The sequence below is a fragment of the Macrobrachium rosenbergii genome, chromosome 4, assembly GCF_040412425.1.
Source record: "Macrobrachium rosenbergii isolate ZJJX-2024 chromosome 4, ASM4041242v1, whole genome shotgun sequence".
In the NCBI taxonomy this organism is placed as follows: domain Eukaryota; kingdom Metazoa; phylum Arthropoda; class Malacostraca; order Decapoda; family Palaemonidae; genus Macrobrachium; species Macrobrachium rosenbergii.
The window spans coordinates 57,450,345-57,478,102 of NC_089744.1; the positions used below are offsets into that span (position 1 = coordinate 57,450,345).

General features: G+C 40.9%; 1 protein-coding gene across 3 annotated transcripts; it reads right to left on the bottom strand.

Moving 5' to 3' along the window:
* agt (O-6-alkylguanine-DNA alkyltransferase) lies at positions 1-26,655 on the bottom strand. Of its 3 annotated transcripts, none has more exons than XM_067097734.1 (5): positions 26,563-26,655; positions 14,443-14,614; positions 5,375-5,526; positions 1,752-1,847; positions 1-397 (listed from the first exon to the last, which is right to left on the bottom strand). In XM_067097734.1, the coding sequence occupies exons 2-5, from the start codon at positions 14,595-14,597 to the stop codon at positions 234-236; spliced, it is 567 nt and encodes a 188-aa protein (XP_066953835.1). In that variant the 5' UTR covers positions 14,598-14,614; positions 26,563-26,655; the 3' UTR covers positions 1-233. The 3 variants fall into 3 exon arrangements, with proteins under 3 accessions (XP_066953835.1, XP_066953826.1, XP_066953845.1); XM_067097725.1 differs by having other exon boundaries at positions 26,232-26,649; XM_067097744.1 differs by having other exon boundaries at positions 26,612-26,641.
* Positions 26,656-27,758: the final 1,103 nt, after the last annotated feature.

The following is a 27,758-nucleotide window of genomic DNA, read 5'->3' on the forward strand; positions in this document are numbered from 1 at the left end:
TTAACCAAAAAATTCCTTTTATTAAAAAATACATTGCATATCATATCTCAAGTTGTAAAAAAATTAATTTCATCTTACTATACTTTACACCAAGACTATCCTTTATATGTTTAAAAGCAAATTTTTAGTTCTTTTACCTTAGTACTAAACAGATTTAAATGACTCAATAAAAAATTAAACTATGTGTCATTCTTGCATAGATATACAACAACTTCATTAATTTTCTCATGAATTCAGTATTTATCAACTCCTTCATGTTTGAGTAACCACAACTTGACTGATTGTCTTTTTCCACCATGATAGAGACCCATGTCATTTGAACGCACAACCCTGTGACATGGAACAATGATGCCTGTCGGATTGTTACGCATAGCTGACCCAACAGCTCTCACTGCACCTGTCAATGAAAGATGTCACTGTACAACTAAAGATGTCTTCTAACGACAACCTCAAATTTTACAGACAAGACTCAACCTACGTTTTCAATCATGATCTTTCAAGAATATGGTACCTGCAAGACTTGACAAGAAAATAATCTAGATGAAATTACAGAGGGACAAAAATTAAAAGAATATTACACTGCTACAAGCCCTTTGAATATTACACTGAACATCACTTAGGACTGTTTATCCTTGAAAGACATATCCTCATTTCTAGGCATAGTGTTGGTGTCCTGTAAATGGACAATGTAAAATCTAAAAACATATACAGTAAAACCAAAGCAAATTCTTGCTTCAGTAATAACAATAACCTTTGCAGAACTATAATTATATCTATGTTACCAATGCAAGTGGGTTCTGCTTACATGGCATACCAAAAAACTGATAATGCTTCTTTAAAACATTCCCTTAGCTTCCTGTTGAAATACTTTTCCCTTTTACTATTCAGCTATTTCTTTTGCTCTCTTCTCATGTTTAATCTTGTGCATTTAACAACAATAGTCTACAGGCAGTGACCTCTATGTTTAGACTTGCTGGTTAACTCCAGGTTTAGCCTTGCTATGCCCAACCTAGGACCAGCATCTCCCATTTGGCCCATACATATATAAAGTGCAATACCCCTATCCAAACCACAAGACCACAAGTAATATCCTTAGAGTCCAAGCTGGTTGTCCCAACTCTTCCCTCACAGTGTAATAAAGGTTTAACAATGCTTAATATTCCTTAAGTCCAATTCTCTACCAGTGGCATAAATAAGAGCTGATTTGTAAATGTCAACACCAAGCGTTTTTCTAACAGGACAGCATCAAGAAAATAAGGCAAAAATGTGAGCAACCTTGTTACTAAAATTATTCACTTGGCGTGAAAATAATAAGCCATCCCTTATCCTCGTCTTGATATATGTACAACAAAACCTATTTATGTAATCCACTTTCTAATTTCCTTAAACAGTTTTACCAAAGAAGCATTAATAAGAATAACCATTTCATCCAATATTGTTATGTGGATCACAATCTGCCCATGAATTTGTAGTTTTTGACATGCACCCAAACATGAACATCAACATCTCTTTTTAACTGATGAGACAAAATTTCAACAAATACAGTACTGTACTGTAACCAAATTCCCAAAAATCCGTGACAGAAAGCTGGTGGATAGGTAACTGAAACTCAATGGAAACAACTTCCAGTTCAAGGATTCTTTTTTTGACAATAATATGCAATAATTCACAAAACAAATCAAAATAGATACCTCTTAGATGAATAGCTTAAATAAAAACTGGAAATACCTAAAAATCAAAGAATATCATACCAGGATTGTTAAGTTTCGATGCTAAAGCACCATATGTAATAACCTCTCCAGGTCCTACTGTATCTGCAAGTATCTGCCAAACTTGTGTACGAAACCCTGAAAAAATGTAAATTATTACTCACAAATTTTTCTAAACAGGATAGAGATTTCAAATTACTTAAAAGACATTTAAAAAATTAAGATGATACCCATATATATTTCCATTTCCATAATTTGTAAAAAATATGCTTTAATTACAAAATGTACCATACTTATGCCCTATTACACTAAGTTGATCAGCAAGTATGACTTGTGATAATTCAGGAAAAATATAATCAAAACGTACAAAATCAACACAGTAATAAATTAAATATAAAACAGGAACTGACTTACATACAGTACTTAGAATATAATAACAATAATGCAAAAAATTTCCAATTGCAGTACACTGCATAATACAATAATGTACAAAACAACACAATTGTAATAGTATGTATATTTTATATATACTTGTATAGAATTTTTTCACATTATGCTGTTCCCCTAACAGAGGTTGGCTCCAAATTAAAGGAAACAAGACAATGGTTTCTCCCACATTCATATTTTAACTGCTGAAAAATGGGTGAACACTATGAGCAGAAAGATTCCTTACCATTAACTATCTGAAAGTCACCACATGCACTTGCATTCTCTAAGACTCTTCCTTTCCAGTGCATATTCCATCACTTCTATTCATTCATATGCATTCCTCGCCTCCCTCCTAATACTTCTAAGTTACATACTCTTCAGTTTCCTATCAATCTCTACTCCTTCCACAAGACTAAAACATTTCAAATCATTCTGATCCATCCTTCCACGTGAGCCAACCTTTCTATGACTTCTTATGCATATCTAAATTTTTCACCCTTTCAGTTCTTAAGCCACATATGCAGTACTATACAAACAGCCCATCTCAACACCTTATACAAACAGCTCATCTCAACATCTTCAGCCCTTTTCTTTAATTCATACTTCACATTTCCACTTCACTTCTATAATGGGGTTAGCTCAACAATCCCTTCATATATTCTTAACTTGGCTGCCATTATTCTCAATCTTTAACAACCTACCTGCAACATGCCTACCTTCACCCATTCTCTGTCTCACCTCTTCTCTCTCTCTCTCTATCTGCTATAATTATTCAAGAATATCTGTAAAAATCAACCATTTCCATTCTTCCAACTTCCATATTAACATCCATTGCTCCATCTTCCTAATTTCTTTATCTTTAAAACCTTCATCTTGCTCCCATTTCTCCTCTTTCACTAGTTTTTGCAATTTCTCTTCACTAATCCCAATCATTACTGAATCATCTGCAAACATCTGCCACTCCACACACCATTAATGACCATTTTCTTATCCCACAACTTTGCAACTGCTTCTACTGTTTTTCCTCAAGACTTCTTGCCTCACTCTATCCATAAAGATACAGCACAGCCATGAATGCTTAATACTATAAACAGTACCCTTGTTTCAGACCCAATTTTACACCAAACCAGTATCTCTTTCATCCTTATATTCTAACACATACTTTCTTTCTATCAAAAACAATTCTTACGGTCTCCTCATTTGTTCTGTGGAGCCTTCATTCCTCTCGTGCATTTCTTCAGAACTTTTCCCTTATTCAGACTTAATTTACAGTCACTCACACTATCACCATCATACCACATCATCTAACCTGTAATCCCATTACCTTCCCTCATTCTTACCATTCTTCAACTTTTTAATTGTTTTCCTTACATCCTTAACAGTCATACCAAGTATTCTCAAACTTACACTTAGTATAATATTTCCACTACCATATTATTTTGCTCTAGCATTCTTCTATCTTCATTCAACAAAATGAAAATACACTTAATGCACTTACCTATCTGACCATTTCTATTTCCTCTTCCTTCCTCATATGATTGCAAATGCTCTGTGCTGGCCCTATGACCCCATCAAGGAATTTTCCAAACTCCTATTCTACCTCTTACACCTCTGTATCTTTAAAAGTAGCCCACATAATCCATTTTCACCTTATATTCTCTTCTCACTTCCTTCTTGTCAAACTCAGGTCTTTTTATTTCCTTTACAGCCATATTTTCACAAATTCCTGGCCCACTTAAACTTACACCAAATCTTGACTTACATTTCAACCAAGTAATGTACCTATAACCACTCCTGTGTATATCATTATGTAAACAAAACTGCACTTCCATCTACTCTTTACTAAGAGATAATCTGGCAAACTTTTCCTTCCCTTTTTCACTTCTCAAGTATATAATCATAACTCAAAATTACTCATGACATAAAAAAAAAACATATGAAAACTATGTGTCCTGACAATAACCTAACATGTCCCTCCATTCTCATATACTCCATGTGAACTCCAAACGTATCAACAACACCCTCTATGTCACCTAACTTTGCGTTGAAATAACCTAATACAACTAACCTTTTATATTTGCAATCCCAGCCATACATAGACTGAAACTATCAAATACTGTACATATACAGTACTGTCTATAGAGTCTACTGATCACTACTTAATAGATACAAGTGTAGCTATAGTAGGCACAGTAACCCCTAACTTCCCAAATTCTTCCAACTTTTTGGGTATGCTGATTACCACAAAGCCTCAGGTCTAAATGGAAGAATACTGTATAAAGAAATTCCGACATCTGTAGCTGGATGCAAACCTGCATTCAAATTTATCAGAACAAGATCACATTACTGTACTACTAATCTGACCATGGCAATCGACTTGCATCTTTCTCATGATCAGGTCAATAGCATGAGCTCTAATACCCTGGATATGCATCTGGATCCTGCTACGGACATCAGAATATATGTATCTGAATCCTTCTACGGACATCAGAATATCTCCATATTCTTCCATTTGGATTTGAGACTTTGTAGTGACAAGCATACCCAAAAAGAGTGAAGAATTCAGGAAGTTAAGAAGGTATGTGGTTTTTACATTTGCACTGCTAAACATATTCTCTTTCATTTTACATCATTTTCACTTCTGAATCATAGCCCTACACTCACCAAGAGAAAATTTTCTCCTGCCACAGTCAAAATTACTCATACAGTATGTGGACTGACATAACTGTAATCTTGTACCAATACTCTTTTAAGCATGCCCACACACCGAAATATCTGTAATCTTTTACCCATCTCCAGAGCCTTCCTTACACTACTTAGAGCTAACCCTTTTATGCAATTACACTTGGCAAGAGTATATACAGCTGACTGAATGGGAATTTCAGTTTTGTTGTAAAACAACCTCATCTATTTACTAGTGCCTAATCATACAGGATGCTGACTGCTGGATCATGCAATAATTAACTCAATTGTTTTTAATTTCATTTACTTTGAAATAACCCCATCAATTCAATATTGCCTAAACCTGCAGTTAGCAACTATCAAAATTAGACAAAACTAAATTAATCAGTTTACATTAAAGGAAAAAATTTTATTTGAAAAAATATAAGACTTGTTTCGGACTAGCATCCCTTCTTGTTGGATAATATCACATCAAAGTCTTCATACATTTTAGTTTTAAAACAGTGCCATTAAACCAGCAAATCTAATGCAGAGTTCAACACTCTGTTACATACCCTTTTTTTCCTGTTTGAGAGCACAAATATCTGGTCTTGGAATTTGAGAAATCAGCTTAGGATCTCTAAAGTACTGCTGTAACCATTTATGGCACAATTTCATAATTGTTGACAGATTTTTTTCCTTTGCTCCCAAAACAAGAACATCAGTTCTGTAAAATATAAAAATCCGTTACATATGATCACAAAGTCAGAATTATTCTAAAGTGCGGTATGTACTCTATATTTCATGATAAAAGTGAAAATATGTCTAATCATTAGAAATTAAATCAATTTTCAATCTTTAATTTAGTTTCATGCTAAAAAAAAGCTTACACAATGATGATACAAGTAGTTTCGAGTAAATGAATTGTGAATTGAGTTTGTTATCAGCATCAGTGGTCAAAAGATTCCTTATACTCCTGATTCCCCAAACGTTATTGGTCTGTCCTAAATCTCACAACCTATACCCTAGTATGAAAATGTTATAAACTGTAAAATAAAAAATATGCAAATTTTAAAACAACCTGTTTGTTTTACAAGAGTCGGCTGCTCTTACATTAATAATCTGGTCAGAGTATTTGATGAAGTATTTGTCAGCTCTCACTGACTGACCTACAGGAAAGCACCTCTTACTTCCAGCAAGTTTTTTCCTGACTTGCCAAATGATGTTCAAGTTTGTAAACTCAGAAGAAAGGCACTTATGGTGATAAAATAAATTCAAAACCACTCAAACTTTCACTATCACAGAGCACTTCAGTCCCCTACCACTTACAAGGATTGCTTCGTAACTTCTGTTCCTTAATTATACTACTCTACAAAAAGACTCATACCATAACTGACTTGTACACTTGACACACCTAGGCTGCTTGCTAAACTGGACCTCTTAACATGAAGAACTATGAGCTTCTGAAATGAGAGGATTATGTTCCCTTGAAATATAGTAAGATAAAAATGACATTTTTATGATAAAATAAAATTTTTATATATTTACCAATAATTACATGGCTATTGGTTCCCTAACCTACGGCAGCTTAAAAATTCAAAATTCGCATGGTGGCGCTGTTATCATTAGTGTGTATGTGACAAGGTCCCGCCCATCATCCAGGACTCAAGGAAACAGCCCAGCAGAGAGCTCAATTCGTTTTATGCTCTAATGTCCATGCAAGGGGAGGAGGGCGGGTTCCAACCATGTAATTACTTGATAAGTATATATATAAAACTTAATTTTATCATAAAAATGTCATTTTTATATAAGTAACTTACCAAGTAATTACATAGCTGATTCCACATTGTTAGGAGGTGGGAAAGAGCATGGACATATTCTACTCCAAAGCATTAAGTAAGTAATCAATTTGAAATAGAAAGGTTGCTAACACTGAATAAATGTTTGTTGTTTCCTTACCTGTTGAGAGAGCTGCTGCAGGTAGGTACTGCCTCTGGTCAGCGCTTCTCTCAACTTGTAGTGGACATGGCAGTATAGTCAAGGGTCGCCACTACATTAGTGGGAACATTGCAGCGGACGAAGTACACCATGTGCTGACAAAGTTTTAAAAGATGCCCTTGCCCTTGGCGAAGACCAGAATACAAAATGACAATACTATCACTTATACCACAGAATAACACCAAAACCCAACCTTAATCAATAATAAAATACGAACTGGTGGGTACTCCAGGTACAGTGTACCCCCAGGCTTCCCATCGATTCAAAACCTTAAGTCAAGGCGAGTGGACAGCAAAGGAACAGAGATATTCCCTATGCTTCCTCTCCCAGCACCATGCCAGCCACGGATAAAGGTCCTCAAGTGCTACAATTTTCAAACATGGTTTCTATGTCCTTGAGGTAGTGTGAGGCAAAAATGGACTTGCATCTCCAGAACATCGACTGTAGGATTGAGGAAAGAGACAAGTTGTATTTAAAAGCAAGGGGAGTTGCGACTGCCCTAATTTTGTTAGCCTTAACCTTAAGTAATGGAAAGGCTTCTTCTTGGATCTGAGAGTGGGCTTCCCATATTAACTCTCTCAGAAAAAAGGATATGGCATTTTTGGAAAGCAGGCGAACTGGGTTTTTTACAGAGCACCAGAGGCACCTCACTAGACAGAGGAGTCTTTCTTCTTCTTCAGGTCCTAAGACATCCATAAGGTTCTTGATGACGAAGGGTCTAGGCCAGGGTTTAGAAGGGTCCTCATTCTTTGAGAGGAAACCAAGAGATAGAGTGCAGACTGTATCCTCTTATGCAAAACCTACTCTTGTCTATTGCCTGTAACTAGCTAATACGTTTGGCAGTAGCAAGAGCCACTAAAAGGAGAGTCTTTTTCGTGAGATTCCTGAGGAAAACAGAATGAAGAGGTTCAAACTGAGGACCTGAAAGCCACTTCAGTACGTCTAAGTTCCAAGAGACGTTGGAAGAACTTCTTTCTTGGATTTGATCAAGTCAGTGATATCTTGATTAGAAGACAGGTCCATTCCTCTGTGCTTAAAGACTGAGCTGAGAATCGACCTATACCCTTTGATGGTAGAGGTCGATAGCTTCCTGACGGACTTTACGAATATCAAAAAGTCGGCTATTTGGCTTATAGATGTCTCAGAAGAAGAGATGTTATGGCGGCTGCACCACCTTCTGAAGACTGCCCATTTTGATTGGTAGAGCTTTGTAGAAGAAGCTCGTCTGCATCTCACAATTGCCTCTGCAGCCTGTCTCGAAAACCCTTTTGCTCTGACAAGGCGCTTGACAGTCTGAAGCCTGTCAGGGCCAGAGCGGATAACCCTTGGTGGAATCTGAGAAAGTGGGGTTGTCTGAGCAGAGACCGTTTTTGTGGAAGGAGTCTTGGGTAGTCTACCAGGAGTCGAATCACGTCTGGAAACCATTCCTTGTTCGGCCAAAATGGGGCTACTAGGGTCATGGAGGTGTTCTGATGCATCGACAACTTGTTGATTACTTCCCTGATCATTCCGAAAGGAGGGAAGGCGTACACATCTAAGTTTGTCCAGTCCAACAGCATGGCGTCCGTGCTCCATGCTTGAGGATCCAGGACCAGAGAGCAAAAGAGGGGAAGACGGTGGTTTCCCGACGTTGCGAAAAGATCCACTGTGGGTTTGCCCCAAAGTTTCCACAGGTTGTCGCAGACTACTGGGTCTAAGGTCCATTCCGTTGGAAGGACCTGTTTGAGGCGGCTTAATTCGTCCGCAGTCATGTTCATTCTCCCTTGAATGAACCGGGTGACAAGAGAGACTTGGTTCTCCTCCACCCACAGAAGGAGATCCCTCGCCGTCTCGTACAAAGAGAAGGAATGAGTGCCCTGTTTGCAAATGCAAGCAAGAGCCGTGGTGCTGTCTGCATGTACTACAATCTTCTTGCCGCGGACCAGATCCGAGAAGGACTGAAGGCCCAGGTGAATTGCTCTCAGTACCTTTATGTTGATGTGAGAATTCTGTTGCACTGTAGTCCAGTTCCGGAGACATCCCGGCTGTCCAGAAGGGTGCCCCAGCCTAGGTCGGAGGCATCAAAATAAAAGGTCTGGGGGCACTGGGAGAAGAGACTTCCCTTCCTGAAGTCTTTCTCAGCATGACCACCACTGGAGATCCTCTTTGATTTCCGACTTAATCGGGAAGATGAAAGAGTCTGGTTGGGTTTTTCTGCACCAATTCGCTTTGTGGAAAAACCGAAGGGGTATCATGCGCAGTCTGCCTAGATTTACAAACTGCTCTACTGAAGCGAGGATCCCCAAAAGACTCATCCATTGCACTGCCGAGCAGGAACGAAGAGCAAGGAACAGATTGACAGTTTGAAGGCAGTTCTCGACTCTTTTGGGCAACAGTATCATCCCTAAATAGGGAATCTCCTGAGTCAGTGTCAGAAGGGATTTCTTTTTGTTTATGAGAATGCCTAACTCCTGTGTCAGGCGAAGAGTTTTTCTCAAGTCCTCCGTGCACAAGCAGAGAAGCCAATTGTCTAGGTATAAGTTATGTTGATTCCCAGAAGGTGAAGCCAATTCCCCAGAGGAGCAAGGATTCGTGTAAAAACTTGAGGAGCTGTTGATAAGCAGAAGCATAGGGCCCGGAACTGCAGTATCCTGTCCTGAAAAACGAAGCGCACAAATCTTCACAAGTCTGGATGAACAGGGACATGAAAATACGCATCCTGCATATCCAGGGTGACCATCCAGTCCCCCTGTTGTACTGAGGACATAACTGGGCGAACGGTCTCCATGTGAAACTTCGTCTTCAGTACGAACAAATTCAAGGCGCTGACATCCAGAACGGGCCTCCAGCACCCTGAGGCCTTCGGAACCACGAAAAGGCGATTGTAGAAACCCTCTGAATGGCGATCTAGCACTTCTTCCACTGCTCCTTTGGAAAGAAGGGAGAGAACCAAAAACTTTGTGGAACCTTTTGAATACGCTGTCAAGGCAATTGGAGATGTAACTAAAGGAGGAATCTTTACGAAAGGAATGGAGCAGCCCTCCTTGAGACCCTTAAACACCCAGGGATCTGTTCCTCTGCTCTCCCATTCTTTCCAATAAAGTAGTAGTCTGGCTCCTACCTGGGCACGGAGGACTAACTTCTCACTTCTTGGGGTTGGATTTGAAGGAAGACCTCTTAATGGACTTCCTAGGAGGTCACAAGTTTGATCTAGGTTGGGGCTGGGTCTTAGCTCTCCCTCCACGAAAGGGTTGAGACTGAAGAGGGAAGAATGATCTTGATGTGGAGGGCACAGGCTCCTTCGGACGTCTAGTGGACTGTGGCAACAAGTCAGTGGTGGACTTACTCTGCAATTCCGAAAGAATCTCCTTTACTGTGTTTTGAGGAAAGAGGTGAGACTTGTTTAAAGGAGCGAAAAGTAGAGCTAACTTCTGAGTTGGCGAGACTCCTTTCTAGGTGAACGAACACCAGAGCTCCCTCTTCTTAAGGATGCCCACAGAAAATAGGGAGGCAATTCTAAAGAGCCACCTCTAATTGCTCTGTCTGAGCATGAAAGAACTCCTAATCAATCGGAGGCAAAATCTTCAGCTAGATCAGGACAGTCTTCTATCTTCTTGATGGCCCAATCGAGGAAACTAAATATCTCAAACAGCTTAAATATATTCTTGATAAGGTGATCCAGTTCAGCTGATGAAAACATTATCTTGGCCGACAAAAAGGCTGTTCTACGAGATGAATCCACCAGACCAGAGAAGTCCCCTTGGGAGGAGGCAGGAACTCCCAAGGAAGGAGCTTCCCCGGTGGCATAGTGAGAGTACCTCATCTTCAACAATTTGCTAGGGGGAGAGGTGAATGTTGCTTTGCCCTGTTCTCTCTTAGAAGCCAGTCAGGCATGAACTTCTTTGAGAGCCTTCTTCACGGATGACGAAAGAACTAGCTTGGGTAACCTGGTACCTTTGACAAATGCTATTTCAAGAGGAAGGTAGAAGCACGAAGAAATCAGCGAAATTATCCAGGAGGAAACGCAGAAGAGACAAGTAAGCAGAAGAGGGAACCATATCCTGAACAATCTCTTCCTCCTCCAAAGAAATAGGAGACAATGATTTATCCTTGGACTCTGGAGCAGAAGAGGATTTCTTCAAAAAAGCCCATGAGCTTGGTCAATTGGCGCTTGAGTGGGCTAAAGAATCTTCCTGGACCGATGAGGAAGACAGAATAACAGAAGAAGGTGCATGGGATCCAGAAGCAGAAGCTGGGAGTTTGGCTGTTGGCGTCAGAAGTTCAGGAGTTGGTGCTAGGCGCTCTAAAGTGGAAGTCTAGCACAAGACAGTGAGCACCGGACACTCATTAGTGGTGTTCTGGCGCGAGACGGCGGGTGCCGGGCGGTCCTCAGTGGAAGTCTGGCGTGAGTCGGTGGGTGCTTGGCATTTGGAAGAAGTCGGGCGCTTAGAATGCTTATAGCGTTCAGGACTGTCTCTGAAGAAATGACGACGATGAGCAGGAGAATCAGGCTGGACTAGAAAGCTGCAGGAAGGCTGTGGGCTAGTCTCCCTGTACTTCTTAACAGCCAGGGGAGAAGAGTCGCTAATATCTGCATGTCTCTTGAGCAGTCATGAAGAAGTAGAGTAGCAATATGGGAGCTTCTTGTGCAGACTGGAAGATTCTGAATCAGAAGAATGATGCACAGAAATGCCTTTCCAATGGCATTTAGTCGAAGCCTGGGAGTGCACGACAGGCTCGACAGAGGGGGCAACTGCCCGTGGGCAAACCCCTCCAGCCTCCCTTGGACTTCTGGAATATCTTCTCCCCGGTGCGGGGGAGTGGGACAGTGACCTTCGTCTAAGAACACTGGTTGGACAGACAGCCACCTCTTCAATATACACAGCTCTCATGTCTCACTGCACTTTCAATACTTACATTTTTTCCATTAGAGATTTAATAGCTGATCCCATTTCCATAATAGTACTGTACTAAATAATACACTAAATTTCTGATCGAACCTAGATTCGAGGCTGGCAATGGCACTAAGAACGGAATCATGGAACCTGGAACAGGAATAGATGGTAAAGTAGGAGACTTAGGATAGGAGAAGGAGGAGGAATTGGAGGGGTGGTAGTTCTGTCATCCCCTACATTATCCAAAGGAATGGAATCTACATTGGCCCTACTTTCAGCCCTAATGGCTGCTTTCCTCTTCTTATCTCTTTCTAATTTCTCTAGATGAGATTTCAAGGTTTTCCATTTCTTATCCTCCCAATCCTGACACTCTATGCAAGTATTATCCTTACTACATTCTTACCCCCTACATTTAGTGCATTTTGTATGAGAATCGTAAGAAAGCTTAGTTAGCCTAGTTCTACAACCCTCAGAACAAAAGTGAATGCTAGATGAACTGGAATCCGACATCATTAACTAAATAATACCTCGAACAACAATTCGACAATGGCAGCAAGCCACAAAGCAACAAACTCTGAATACTTAACCAAATTCATGTAGAGAAAAGCCGAAAAGCGAAGAAGCAGCTGTGTGAAAATTTCCAATGTTAACCGGAAGCCGGCAGAAAATGAATTGAACTCTCCGCTGGGTTGTTTCCTCAAGTCCCGGATGGTGGGCAGAACCTTGTCACCTACACATTAATGATAACAGTGCCACCGCGCAAATTTTGAATTTTTAAGCTGCCGTAGGTTAGGGAACCAATAGCTATGTACTGTAATTACTTAGTAAGTTATTTATATAAAAACTGCATCCCCTTAAAACTGATCTACAAAATCTACTTGTAAAGGAACTGCTAAGAGTCCTATCATACTGCCCCATTTTGCTACAAGCTATACATTCAACTCCAAATTCATCTTTAGTCCAAGTAAATTCATGAGCAATTACCACAGCATACTCTCTTTGTCAATACAAAGGCAAACAGGGAAACTGTAAGGAGAAAATCCTTCAACAACACAGCTGAACTTTCACAAGGGACTTAAATCATGATAAGCAAGACTACAGTGACATTTCACTTTTAAGGATGGATCACCATACCCAGTTCTTTTTGCAAGTTTTTAATAAAATCTCTAGTGCCTGAGGATAATGATAAAATTGCATCTCAAAGTCAGAACATACAGAGATACTCAATATGCACTTACTGTCGCAACCAATTAATTATTCTCCTGAAAAATTAAGCTATCTATCAAAAAAATAGTGACCATGATGTAAATATACCTCCTGCAATAGCAATCATAATTATAAAGTACTGTAGAAATGAAGCAGTATACTCCTGGTTGCGATGTTGTCAAAGATATCAGAGAAAATTTATTGCATTAACAGACATTATCGTAAAAGCCTATACTTATCTGGCCAGGTCTATGTAACTGAATCCTGTATAACCAAACCTGCAAACGTAGGTCCTGGCTGAGAGATTCCTTTGCGTAAGAGTCCTTACTGACAGACTCTTTGTTAGGGCTGTCATCTAACAATTCATGACACATTCTCAATAAGGCCAGTAGTTGCAAGCAGGCTAACTCAATCATCAACATCATTTCCTTTCAGTACCTTCCTCTTAATCACTGAGTATCTATTGGCTAATCTGAACTTCCCAAGGTAAAAGCACCATTCTGGTAATGGTAGGTAATGGGATTCCATTATATGTTTTTGGTTTGGTTTCTATGTTTGTGGTCTATTTGTTAGCAGGATTATGCAAAGTTTTGTGTACATTTTAGGAAAATTTTACCAAAGGCAGGTCTTATAATGGCAACAGGTGATTAGATTCTAGAAGAGAAAGAAATGTAATTTTGGGAGAACATGGAGCTTTTGGCAGTGTATTGCTTAGCCTCAGCAGGGGTTTGCAGTCTGAATTCTCATTTTATAACTTAAAAAAATGAAAGCATTGGCAAGACTGTTCTCAGACCCTAAACGATTCCGTAGGGATAGCATATACCTATTACCAGTTTTCCTCTCCAATATGGAAAAAAGGGAGTAATGATTCATAGCATCATCCCCCATCTTATCAATAATTTAGCATAATTAAAATGAAAAGTTTGACAAACTTTTCAGACATAATATAACATAATCAACATAATTTTTATGTCCTATTTATCCAAACCTCTTACTTAAAATGGAACTGAAGGCACCTAAGTACCAAATGACAATTATGCTGCAAGTCGTTTCCACTAATGATGAGAGAACATTTATTAAGAGAACATTAATCCAAAATTCTATCATTTGCCTAAATAACTTTATAGGGGTTACACACAAGTAAAACAATACCCAAGTACTTTAGGAGCAGTTTTTTTTTATAAAGCACTTCTATCAATATGAATGCAAATTCTACACAGGCAGGCCCCAAAGATGAAAGCAGATAACATATGTCAGTTGAAGAGCAAGTTTGTCAATAACCAAATGGGAAAGAAGAAAGTTAAGGTGAAATGAGGACTCCCTGTTATACAGATGTAAAATCCAATTATCATTTTACTTTTAATCACAAGCAGTTTAACATTTGAGTACCACTTCTGATCTGGCATAATAAATTAACAGGTATGTAGAAAAATTCATGCATGTGCAAAATCTAGTGGTATTGTTCTCATATATTAGAATATACACAATGAATTTATCATCAAGGTACTTGAATGCCATTCCATTGTTAAATACTGGAAATGAAAAATTAACTTGAACACACTTACAATCCATTTGGTGCAAAGTTTTCATCAGAAAGACTGCTGTCCAACCCCATTTCATGAAGACCAACTGGGCAAGATGATACCTTTATGGTCCCAACTGGGGATGAAAACTGGCAAAACTCCAAAGGTAGTTTGCAAATATTCTTTGCCATGGTCATGTTTTAAAAAACTTCACCTGATGAGAAATAAAAAAAACATTAAATAAGGCACTGAGACACATCTATTATATCTGTCAGTGTACAGCCCACTGGTTTAGAATACTTCGAAACCAGTGAGCTGAACATTATCAGACCAACTTCACAATGAAAACCAGCCTTTCAAATGGATGATTTACAAATTTATTGTAATACAACATCAGTTTCCCTTGTCACTGACAGAACACTATCATGTCTCAACAATTTAAAAAGACATGATAAAATTCCAAGTCAACAATAAACTGAAAAATGACAGAAAGTCTTGTAAACACATGTTCCTTTTTTCAGTTCAGTAACATTCTCTCTCTCTCTCTCTCTCTCTCTCTCTCTCTCTCTCTCTCTCTCTCTCTCTCTCTCTCTCTCTCTCTCTCTCTCTAGGTAAAATGTAGCTTAATGCCCACACTTGAATACTGAATATTTCTATGTCGGCTCTGTCCCATTAGATAGCCCCAGAAATTTGCCACATTTCTGGTTTAAAGCAAATATCTTGAGCTTGCTAGACCCATAACCTTCTTCACCTTAGTATGACATATCACAGATGAATAATTACCTAATTCACTTCATGTCAGTAACGGAGCAATGATGCTAAATTGAACGTTTAAAGTGCCCCATAATTGTCCAACCTTGGCTACCCTTCATACAGTATATATATGTATATATAAGAGACATGTAATAAAAAAGGGAGAGAAAGTACTTTCAGGAGAGTAAAATTCTTTTCTATATAAGGAAGTTAATGCAAAGAAAAGATTAATAAGCACATGGTTATAAGAATAAAAGATAAAAATGTAGACTGTTCAGATGACTGAGTAAGATTTGCTGAATAAGGAGGAGAAAAAAAAGGCAGTGGAAGGGATTTGTGTATGTCTGAGAATCCTTGTGGAAGCAACTGTTAAGGTAGTTGGTGGAAAATGGAAAGACCAGTTTCTGGGATTATGAATGGTATGCCACAGTACAAGGGTAGTTAAGAGTGTGGTTGAGTAGTTCACCAAGGTATATAAGATGTCTGATAACATCAACATTCCAGTACAGTAAAAAATGAAGAAGCACCTAATGAAAGAAAACTGGTGTTGAAGGTGGCACAATGGACTAACCAAGAAGGTATGAAGTTTCCTCTAGTTTTGAATGACTACCTTTGTGCCGAACTGTATTCACAACTCTATTAACTCCAAAAATCAGGTATTACAACATATGTAAAATAAGAGATTTTTTGTTGTATTGTCACAAAACTAAGACTAATACCACAACGTATTTTTGAAATATTTTGAATTACTTCCTCAAGTATACAGCACAATACATGAGAATCAACACATATAATCATACTTAAACTCATGAACATTCATCAGAGACAGTCAATATTTAATCCAGTGGAATTAACAGTCGACCACCTACAACGACAGCCTAGCTACTCTTCAAAGCTCAGCAAAAGCTTAAAATGTGTAGGCAATGTCTACACCATTTCATAATTTTTATCAAAGGGAGCAAAGTAGATTGCCCTGAGATACACTGTGGATGGCAAATTGCCACTGGAGTAAATAATTTTCATTGCATCACTAACAGTTAATGTAAAGAAATGAGGAAGAGGATCATGTGGTAGAAAAACAAACTTTTAAAGAGAATATTTTGTTACCTTGCAGAGTTGATACTGAGAGGTAAAAGAAAAAAAAATACAGAAACTGCCTGAATGAAGTGAAAAGAGATTGCTGAATTATTGGCACACTTCACCTCATTAACATGATATTTTAATGATAAAATAAAGTTTGTTCATACTTACCTGGCAGATATATATACAGCTGTATTTCTCCGAAATCCGACAGAATTCAAAAACTTGCGGCACACGCAGTGTGGCCAGGTGGTTAGTACTCATTCCCGCCGCTGGGTGGCGGGAATCGGGAACCATTCCCATTTTCTATTCAGATTTTCTAGTGCCACTGTCTCCTGAGGGGAGGTGGGTGGGCACTATAATTATATATATCTGCCAGGTAAGTATGAACAAACTTTATTTTATCATTAAAATATCATTTTGTTCATGAAACTTACCTGTCAGATATATATACAGCTGAATCCCACCATTGGAGGTGGGTAGAGACAGAATAGGATTTAGGAAACAAATAAATGTAGGCGATTGACGCCTTGGTTCCTTACCTGTTAGCATAGCTGACTTCGAGGTTACTGTCACCCAAGCCTGCTTCTGCTTTACTAGATTCTCCAGCAAGGTAGGGACCTATAAAGCTGGTGAGATCTAGATGACCTGTCCACGGGGGCGAGACCACAATGGGACTAGATCATATGACCATACTGAGAGGGAAAAAGAGCAACAACCAACCACCTGACCGAGCCTAACTAAGCCATTGAACCTAATATAGGCTAAAGATTGGGACGTCCACATCGGTGGCCACCCAACAACCGAGAATACAAAAACCAAGATTAAAAATACCACCTAACCTAAAGGATAGGATGAGTATTGCCCTCTTCTCCCAACATTGTGTCTCATGAAACGTATGGTCCCAGCGAAGAACAGTCCTCAAAAGTTGACTTCACATCTCGTAAGTAATGGCTTAAAACTGAATTACTCCGCCAGAAGGTGGTACCCAGAAGATCGTTAGAGACATATTCTTTTGAAAGCCACCGAAGTCGCGATGGCTCTCACTTCGTGAGCTTTCACTTTTAAGAAGCCTCATGTCACTCTTCTTGGCAGGAAGAATGAGCCTCTTTGATGGTACTTCTTAAAAAGAATGACAGAGCATTCTTGGACATAGGCAAGTCAGGTCTTCTAACCGAACACCACAGATTGTCCGCACGGCCTCGGCTTTCTTTCGTCCTGGCTAAGTAGAATTTGAGAGCCCTGACAGGGCACAAGACTCTCTCTGATTCTTGTCCAAGAATCTCCGTCAAACCTTTGATTTCAAACGTCTTGGGCCACGGGTTTGAAGGATTTTCATTTTTGGCAAGAAAAATGGACTTAGGGAGCAAACAGCATTAGGACCCCTAAAGCCAATGTGCTTGCTAATAGCCTGAACTTCACTAACCCTCTTCATTCTGTCGCCAGAGAGTTATAAAAAAGCCTTTCTAGTCACGTTCTTGAGAGAAGCAGAAGACATAGGTTCAAAAGGACTTGACATAAGAAATTTTAGGACCACATCTAGGTTCCAAGGAGGAAGTCATGGGCCTAGGAACCTTAACAGTTTCAAAGGATCTCAAGAGATCGTGAAGATCCTTGTTGTTAAAACTAAGTCAAGGCCCCTGTGTCGGAAGACTGCCGACAGCATACTTTTATAGCCTTTAATGGTAGAGACTGCCAGTTTTTCTTTCTCCCTGAGATAAAGAAGGAAGTCTGCTATTTGGGGCACAGAGGTCGTGGTCGAGGAAATCCCGCTGCTCTTGCACCATCTCCTAAAATTGGCCCACTTGATTGATAGACTGAAATAGAAGAGGGTCTTCTGGCACTGGCGATAGCCTTTGCCACTGCTCTCGAAAACCCCTCGCTCTTGCCAACTTTTGAGATAGTCTGAATGCAGTTAGACTCAGAGCGGGAGGTTTTGTGGAATCTTTGAAATGGGGCTGCCTGAGAAGATCTACTCTCAGGGGAGTGTCCTTGGGAAGTCCACAAGGAAGGTCATGACCTCTGTGAACCAATCCGCTGCTGGCCAAAAGGGGCTATTAAAGTCATCCTTGTTCCTTCTGACGCTGAGAATTTCCTGATCACTTCTCCCAGGATCTTGAAGGGAGGAAAAGCGTAAAGATCTAGGCCTTTCCAGTCCCAGAGGAGGGCATCTACTGCTAAGGCTCCCTGGATCTAAGACAGGGAGAGCAATAAAGAGGAAGCCTCTTTGTTCTGGACGTTGCAAAGAGGTCCACTAGGGGACGTCCCCATAACCTCCACAGATCCAGACACACCTCCTCGTGAAGGGTCCATTCTGTCGGCAGAAGTTGATGCTGCCGACTGAGAAGGTCCGCACGGATATTCTCCACGCCCGCGATGAACCTTGTGAGAATCGTGATCCCCCGAGCATGAGTCCAAAGCAGGATCTCCTTTGCCAGGTTGAACAGGGAACGGGAGCGAAAAGTACCCCTGCTTCTTGAGGTAAGCTAAGGCTGTGGTGTTGTCGGAATTCACCTGAACAACCCGGCCTGACACTTGATCCTCTCGAAGAATTGAAGGGCTAGATGGATAGCTCCTAATTCTTTGAGATTGATGTGCCAGGACACCTGTTCCCCTCTCCAGGTGCCTGACACTTCTTCCCCCCTAGTGTTGCTCCCCATCCTTCCCTGGACGCGTCGGAAAACAACACTAGGTCGGGGCTCTGAAGGCGTAGAGAAACGCCTCCTGCCAGTAACAAGGGTCGAGCCACCACCTCAGGTGAGTCTTGACAGACGGAAAGATCTTCAAAGGTCTCTTCCAGGTCCTCCTTGTTCATCCAGTTCTCCGCCAGGAAAAACTGGAGCGGCCTGAGATGAAGTCTTCCCAGGGAAACAAACTTCTCCAGCGAGGAAATGGTCCCCAGCAAACTCATCCATTCCCTCACCGAGCATGTTTCCTTCCCAGGAGAGACGAAACTTTTCCAAGCAATGTTGTTGACGTTCTTGGGATGGAAAGCGAAAAGCCACTGAATCCATCTGAATCCCCAGATAGACGATGGACTGAGTCGGGATCAGATGGGACTTTTCTTTGTTGACTAGAAGTCCCAGGGACTTCGTCAACTCCAATGTCGAAATTTAGGTCCTCCAGACACTGAGCTTGGGAAGAAGCTCGAATGAGCCAATCGTCCAGGTAAAATGAACGCAACGGATCCCCGCCAAGTGAAGCCACCTTGCCACATTTCTCATGATCACTGTGAATATCATGGGAGCTGTGCTGAGACCAAAGCAAAGAGCTCTGAATTGGAAGACTCTTCCCCCAGTACAAACCTCAGGTACTGTCTTGACTGAGGATGTATGGGAACATGGAAGTAAGCATCTTGTAAGTCCAGAGAGACCATCCAATCTCCTGGTCTTAGCGCTCCGAGAACAGACTGGGACGTTTCCATCTTGAACTTCTCTTTGACAATGAAGCGGTTCAGTCTGCTGACATCCAGTACAGGTCTCCAACCACCCGACTGTTTCGGGACTAAGAACAGTCGGTTGTAGAAACCCTGGAGAGGATAGATCCTGAACTGGCTCCACAGCTCTTTTACGAGCATCTGCTCCAAAAGATCTAAAAGGATCTGTTGTTTTTCCCAATGGTAGGAGGGCGACAGATCCTTGGGTGACGTACAAAGGGGTGGCGAATCGAGAAAGGGGATCTTGTAGCCTTTCTCTAGAACTTAGACGGACCAGAGTCCGCCCCTTCGCTCTCCAGGCTCCCGCAAATGAAAGTAGCCTGGCTCCCACAGGTGTCTGGAGGAGTTGAAGATCACTTTTTGCCCCTGGGCTTCGATGGGGCTGCTCCTCTGGAAAAACCTCTCCCTCGTGGAGTCGATTTCGAGGAAGAAGCTCCTCCACGAAAGGGCTGTTTCTTCTTGGAGGACAGAACTGTGAGACGAAGAAGGGACTGAAGGACGTCTAGAAGAATGGGCCAACAGGTCCTGCGTGGCCTTCTCCTTAAGACTGGAAGCAAGATCTTTGATTAAAGGCTGGGGAAGAGATGGCTCGACAAAGGGGCAAACAATAATTCAGCCCTTTGTGACGGCCTCAGCGGAAACTGACTTGAGGTGAAATTGCAGTACAAGGCCCTCTTCTTCAAAAGACCTGTACAAAAATGGGAGGCCAGTTCCTCAGAGCCATCCCTGACGGCCTTATCCATGCAATTCAAAACACTGGATAGCTCCCCCAGGCTGATCGAGTCGGGGCTTCTAAGCTTGAGATCTAAAGCACCCAAAGCACCAGTCCAAGAAGTTGAAAACTTCCATAGTTCGGAAGAGTCCCTTCAGATGATGGTCGGTCTCGGACATAGTCCACGAAACCTTAGCAGTCGACAGATGGGACCTCCTGGAAGCGTCGACAAGGCTGGCGAAGTCTCCTTGAGATGAAGAAGGAACTCGAGAACCGACGTCCTCACCTGTCTCATACCACATGCCCGCTTACCGCTGAAAGCTTAGAAGGAGGAAGGGCAAAAAGAAGTCTTGCCTTGGGTCTTCCGTTCCTCCATCCAGGCGTTAACCTTTCTTGAAGGCCTTCTTCGTAGCCAGTGAAGAAGTCATCTTCACAAAACCGGGCGTTCTCCTCGCTTTGGAAGAGGCAAGCTGCGAAGGAGGAGAGAGAGGAGCCGAGGGTTTAAACTTATCGCCGAACAAGTCCTTAAGAAGACTGGTTAACACCTGGTAGTCGGAAGCGAGGAAGCAGAAGGTTGATCAAAACCCGCAGGCTCTGAATCGCCAGAGACTTCTCCTTCATGAATGGGCGAACCACGAGAATCACAAACAGCACGGGGAACGAACATCCATCGCCTTGAGGTCCGATACGGAAGAGGATCTACTTTTCATCCCTGCAGGATCAGAATGCTCTGGGCGTCCCGGAAGAGCGACTAAAGAGGCGTCCTGGCGGAGTCCTGGCGGCGTCCTGGCGGCGTCCTGAAGAGCATCCGATCGGGAGCCCAACCTCAAAGCGTCATGCTGAGCGTCCTGCGAGTCCCTGCAGCAAAGAAAAGACCCTGACGAGCAGCTAATGAAGAGTCCTGGATAGCTGCTTGCGGCGTCCGTGATGATGAGCAAGAGAGTCACGAAAAAGGAACTCCGTGAGCTGTGAGGACGACAGGCGAAGAAGCAGGAGATGGTGACGAAAAAAAAAGGAGCAGGAGAAGGGGACTTCCTGGACTTTTTAATGGGAAGCCTCAAGTCCTTGCGACGACGTGGTTCTGATTCCTTCTCGGCAAGAAGAGAGGCCAACTGACGCTGCATATCTCGTAAGATACTCTTGGAAGGAGAGGTCTCATATCCAGGAGGAGAGAGAGAGCCTACGGGAAGAAGAGGGGCGAGGGGACGCCTTCTTCTTCCTCACAGGAGCAAGAACAGCTCTCTCCTTAGAGCGACTGGGGCGCCTTTCAAACGTCCTCCTCTGACGAATTCTGTGTACTTCCTCTTCTGTGGTGGAAAGCTTCAAAATCCCGCACAGACGGAGAAAACTGACGTGAAGCGTCATTCTCTAAAGCTCCTCTTCAGTGGGCGAGAGTCCTTGCGAGAATTCCAACCCCTCACGAGGGGGGGACGCCTCGGAGGACGAAAAGCAGTCCTTCAGGACGAGCTTCGAACCTTTTACGATCCTTGGCAGCCTGGGAAGTGACAACAGGAACTGCCGAGGGGACGTCAGATCGGGTGGGAAGCCCCTGTAACCCTCTTACGGCTTTCGACATGCCTTCTCCCTGAGTCCTGGGAGTCTGACAGAGGTCCAGGCCTAGAAGCATTATGGGGCCGATCTGACGCCCCCTCCACAACACTGGGGGAACACTACACTGCACAGCACTTTTCTTGAGAGCGAAGACACTTTGTTTTCTAGAGCACGGATGGTGTTCATGATCTCCGTCAGGGCCAAACCCCCACAGACACAACCTCAGGGCCCAAGGCAAAACCACAGGGACAGGTACAACAATGTCTACATTGGGGTTATCAGGTGAAGAAATAGAACCCTGACTCTTACACACACTCCTGGAGGAAGACCTCCTGATCCTGTCACGCTCTAACTTACGAACATAGGAATCATACAATTTCCAGCTCGCATCAGACAAAGGCTCACACTCTTTGCAGCGATCATTGATCAAACATACATGCCCCCTACACCTCATGCAAACTGAAGTGAGGGTCTACCGAAGCCTTGGTAGCCTCACCTTGCACTCACTCACACAACATACTCGGAAAGCTAGCAGAACTAGTACCAGACATCATTCAAGAGCAGTCAAAAGCAAAATCATAAACAGTCCACAAAAAGCGTATGCCAATCCACAAGCCAAAGTCAAAAACCAAAAGTCAATAGAATACTCAAGTGGAAAACTATGCAAGTTAACGAAATCCAGAGGCGGAGGTACTGTAAACAGATGTTAACAGTACCGGCGACAGAGAAAATCTGAATAGAAAATGGGAATGGTTCCCTGATTCCCGCCACCCAGCGGCGGAATGAGTACTAACCACCTGGCCACACTGCGTGTGCAGAAAACAAAGTTTTGAAATTCTGTCGGAGTTTTCGGAGAAATACAGCTGTATATATATCTGACAGGTAAGTTTCATGAACAAAAAGTAGAGTAAAAACCTATGACACATGCACAATGAAAATACAGTACAGTACTGCACTAATTTATGAAGGGGAGACATAAGTATTTACAAAATTAATGGAGACTTAAAAGTGATATGACTGCAATATGCTGAGAGTCATTTTTAATTTGGACAACCAAATTAAAAATGAGAAAGCTGCAGTAAGATGCTAGAGACTGGAAGACAGATTGAGGTCTGAGAATTTAAAATGTTTGCAAATATACTCAGGAGAGGGAGACCAGTGGTCAGACAACATAGTAAATATGGAAGTAGGAAATTGACAACTTCTGTGAAGTTTGGGCAGAAAGTGTACATGATAGAAGGGAGTGGAGATTATAAGTCTAACACATAAAAGGAAAAGATCTCAATACAGTACATGTCCAACACATAAAAGGGAAACCTTGATCTAAAAATGTTAATAATGATGTTCTTTACAATGGCACATACTGTGGTACTTACGCCTTTAAACTGAATGATAACTAAATCTAATTCCTGCTTAACATGCCTTTTAGCCTGAAAAATCTGGTGCCATGTTGCCCCTGCAGCAAACCAGTTCTGATGGCCCTTTAACATCACATATCACAATGGGGATTAAATTATCTCCCTGTGAGTTCATGTCACTTGGTAACTTTCAGTTGTTTGCAACCTTTTTTTTTTTCAATTATTAATTTCATAAAACTATATTTGCCTGATGTTTAATATAAGTACAGAATATGATTGGGAAAGTTGGATACAAGTGGGAAAATGAAAAAATAAGGTTAATTTAAGATGGGTTGATTTCAATTAATGGAGAGATCAGGGCATGGCACCAAAGAATAAATTAGTTTAAGAGGCATTTTATACTTTAATGCCAGTTATCAATATTGGAGTTATATTTATTTTTTCTTGAGTTTGCTTAATAAGTTTAATAAGCAAAGAATACTAAAATCTATCATCTTTTGAGGTACAGAGTTTAAAGTCTTTGTTTGGCCTATGTTTCGACTATCATGCCCGTGAGACAGGTACTAGGCCAGGTAAAACTAAAAACTACTACAGCAGTATGGTTCCCACCAGTCACTGACCAGAATATTTACCCCTTTGTGTTTATATTAGTGTATTTTCTTGATATTTATTATATTTACTGTCTTTTAATTATATATTTTTACATTCATCCCCAGAGTTGGTATTAAGCACAGGGGTAAAACTATAGAACAGTTCTGCATGGACTGTTACCTTGGAAATTGATTTTTTCTATACTTTTAGTGTTGCTGATGAAGGAGGTGGTGTTGCTTATTGTCGGTCATTTATAGTTAACCTCATATCTCTATCCAACTTGTTTGGGGACCCTTTGGAACACGGGGTTTTGGGTGGGGGAAATTGCTGGGAGAAAGACTGGACTGTCATGTTGTCGGCATGGGATGGTTCCCCACATGTGCAAGTTATTAGGGAGCCATAGTTCAAGAAGGGACTGGCTAAGGAAACTTATTTAAAAGGAACTATACTAACCTAGTGTACCCTAACCTAACCTAACCTAGTAGGCCCTGGACGCCCCCGGAGAAGGAAACTCCACTTTTTACTAAAAGTTCCCATATTAACACTGAGCATGCACGACAGCATTCCAGGATGCCCAGCATACAATAACATATCAGTTCTGAGGTTAATTTGATAAGCAACCAAAATAGTATAGAAAAAGTCAATTTCCAATGTAATATCCCATGTGGAGCTGTTGTATAGTTCTACCAACACAGGGCTCATTTGCACGTAAATTGATAATTACCAAACCAGAGGGGTGAGGTAGTAGTTTTCAGTTTTACCTCAGGATGCATCCCTGCTGAAACGGGATGAAACAAATCTTTCGTCTGTTTTTAAAGCAAGCCATGACCAGCAGAAATCACCCCCACAACCCCACTTTTTGAACCGTTTTACAAGCACAAAATAAATGGTAATATAAACCTACAGACTGTTTCAGCTGAAAAAGCCCATGCTAGTATGAGACCACCTTAATATGAAAGATGGGTAAAATTTTATAAGTTGCTAATAAGATTCCAGCCAGCCATTTTTGCATGAAAATCATTTTGGATTTTTCATGCAAAAATGGCTAGGAAATGATAGGGCACTAAAAGAACTGGTAGAACTAAGCAATAGCTCCACATGGGGTACTACTTTGGAAATCGATTTTTCCTATAGGATTTTGGTTGCTATCAAGAATTTACCATTATTTTTTGTCGGTCAACTGTTATTAACCTGTAATTAACATCAGAAGTTCTATGCTGGCCATCCTGGAATGCTGTTGTGCGCTCGCACTGTTATAGGGGCGCTTTTGGTAAAAAGTGGAGTTTCTTTCACAGGGGCTCCGCCCCCGACTAAGTAACACAACCTGTTAGGTTAGGTTAGGTTAGGTTAGGGTGCATTAGATTAGGGTAGATCTAAGTAGTAGCTCCGCGGCAGCGATTTCCTTCTAACTTGACTTTTTCTATAGTTTTTTGGTTGCCTATTATGGATTTACCTTCAATTTTTGTCGCACGAATGTAATTAACCTGTAATTAACCCCTGAAGTCCATCCAACAAGGGGTTTCCATACGCAATCTTCGCAAGACAGAGCACAGATACGTCTGTTTGGAACGATTCATATCCCGTCCGGCAAGTGCAATAACCACCTCCATCATCAACACTAAAAGTAGGCTTACGGGAAAAATCAATTCCTTAGGTAATAGTGAGTGCAGAGCTGTTGCTTAGAAATACCGGTAGAACTAAGTTATAGGTACACGGCGGGTATTTAGCAAGAAATGGCAGTTTCTTATAGTATTTTGGATGCTTATTAACAATTTAACGTTAATTTTTGGCGGTCGGCTGTAATTAACTTACAATTTACCTTTGAACTCTACCCTACGGTAATGGGGACCCGATGGGAACGGGGTTTCCATACGCGATCTTCACGAGACAGAGCACCGGTGCGTCTGTTTCGAACGGTTCATATCCCGTCTGGCAAGTGCAATAACTTGTTAACGCATGGGTAACTCGCCCCCAACCCCCCGGGCCAGTACTAAACACAGCGAAGGGACATTCCATTTGGCCGACAACAAAAAAATGCACCGCCAGTGTCAGAAGCCCTAAAAGTGTTGAAAAAACCAGTTTCCAAGGTACTGCACTTGCCGGACGGGTTATGAACCATTCGAAACAGACGTAGCCATGCTCTGTCTTGTGAAGATCGCGTTAGGAAACCCCTTGTTGGATGGACTTCAGGGGACAATTACAGGTTAATTACAGCTGACCGCCAAAAAATAACGTTGAATTGTAAATAAGCAACCAAAATACTATACGGAACTGCCATTTCTCGCTAAATACCCGCGGTGTCTCTATTACTTAGAATTACCGAAATACCAAATAACCTAAAAATACCAACCTAAAGTAATCTAGGGTTGTTTACTGGTTACAATTTTGCCCTTTTAGCCTAGCCTTAGGGGTCGTGATTAATTTTTTACTTATCATTTACGCATAGTGTTTATGGGTTGAAAATAACGAGAATGGAGAGCTCTTTTCAAGAATTTAAGATAAAATTTCATATACTGTGTTGGAAACATAAAATAATACCAGATGATAGCTCCATAAGGGCAGGCAGTTTTGCAACAGCTCTTTCGTCAATAAGCTAAGATGACAGCATATACTTTACCGATAAAATGAATCTAAACGATTGAACAAAAGCATCAAAAGTCAAACTAAACGCAGATTTGTACCATTTATATAAGTATTATGACTTTTTTCTACTGAACTCGGTTTGTTTACTTTTCACAGAATCAACCGCACAGTTTTAATTGGGGACTGTTTACATTTAATGTTAAGGAAAACATGATCTGAGGTAATTATTTTCAACACGGGAGGAGGATGAAATCGTTCCTAATATGCCAGAAAGACAAAATTAAGTGTCATAATATCATGGAAATCCAATAAGAAAAGAAAATTAAGCAGTATGCTGCACGTTGAGAGATAGAAAGTTAGGGATCGAATAAGATACAGTCAGTATTTGGTGCAGTGTGAGGTAGGTTACTCTTGGTGAAGAGTATAATTTTTTTTGCGGAGCTACTTTCTGTAAATGTAGAAATACAGTCAAAACAAATGTACGTAAACTGTGCTAGCATTTATGTCTATTAAGATTTAATCTTATTATGGTTGTATTTCTATATAATTTAATCATTATTCAATAGCAAAGGGACGAAATGGCAATATCCACTGCGTTGTCATGGTAACATATCAACAACCTTTCTGTAGAGATTAACCCGCTTGCGGTGAATGGGTAAGCTATTTTAACGTAGTATCATTGTAACTACAATATGCTAGCCTTACGGAATTTGATATGGAATTGGAAGTGATAACTGTTATATTAAGACATTACATTGCCAGACGAATTACGTGTGACCAAACTGCAAAGCACCAACCATTTATTATGAAACGTGTTATGTTGCAAGCTCCAGACTGCAACCAAAATAATAATTATAACATTTAAAAATTCCATGAGCATCATAAGAGTTTCATATGAACATGGTTAAGATTGTGCCAATCATTACTTATATCCTTGTTTCCAGTATCTTGCTAGAAACCGAAGAATCTGAGAGAGAGAGAGAGAGAGAGAGAGAGAGAGAGAGAGAGAGAGAGAGAGAGAGAGAGAGAGAGAGAGAGAGAGAGGTGGTGAGGAAAGAAATAATAGTTCTTCGATGGTATATAGGATGAACTTGTGATTCCATCTTCTTAAGCGTTTTGGGAAAATCCTAGAAGTTTTGGGGTGGGGATGACTACTTTAGTTTCTAGATATAGAATGCTGAATGCAAACTTTACAACAGCAACCATAAGAAAATAATTCATTTCAGATTTGTTACTAACGCCATGATCTCATGAAGTATATATATATATATATATATATATATATATATATATA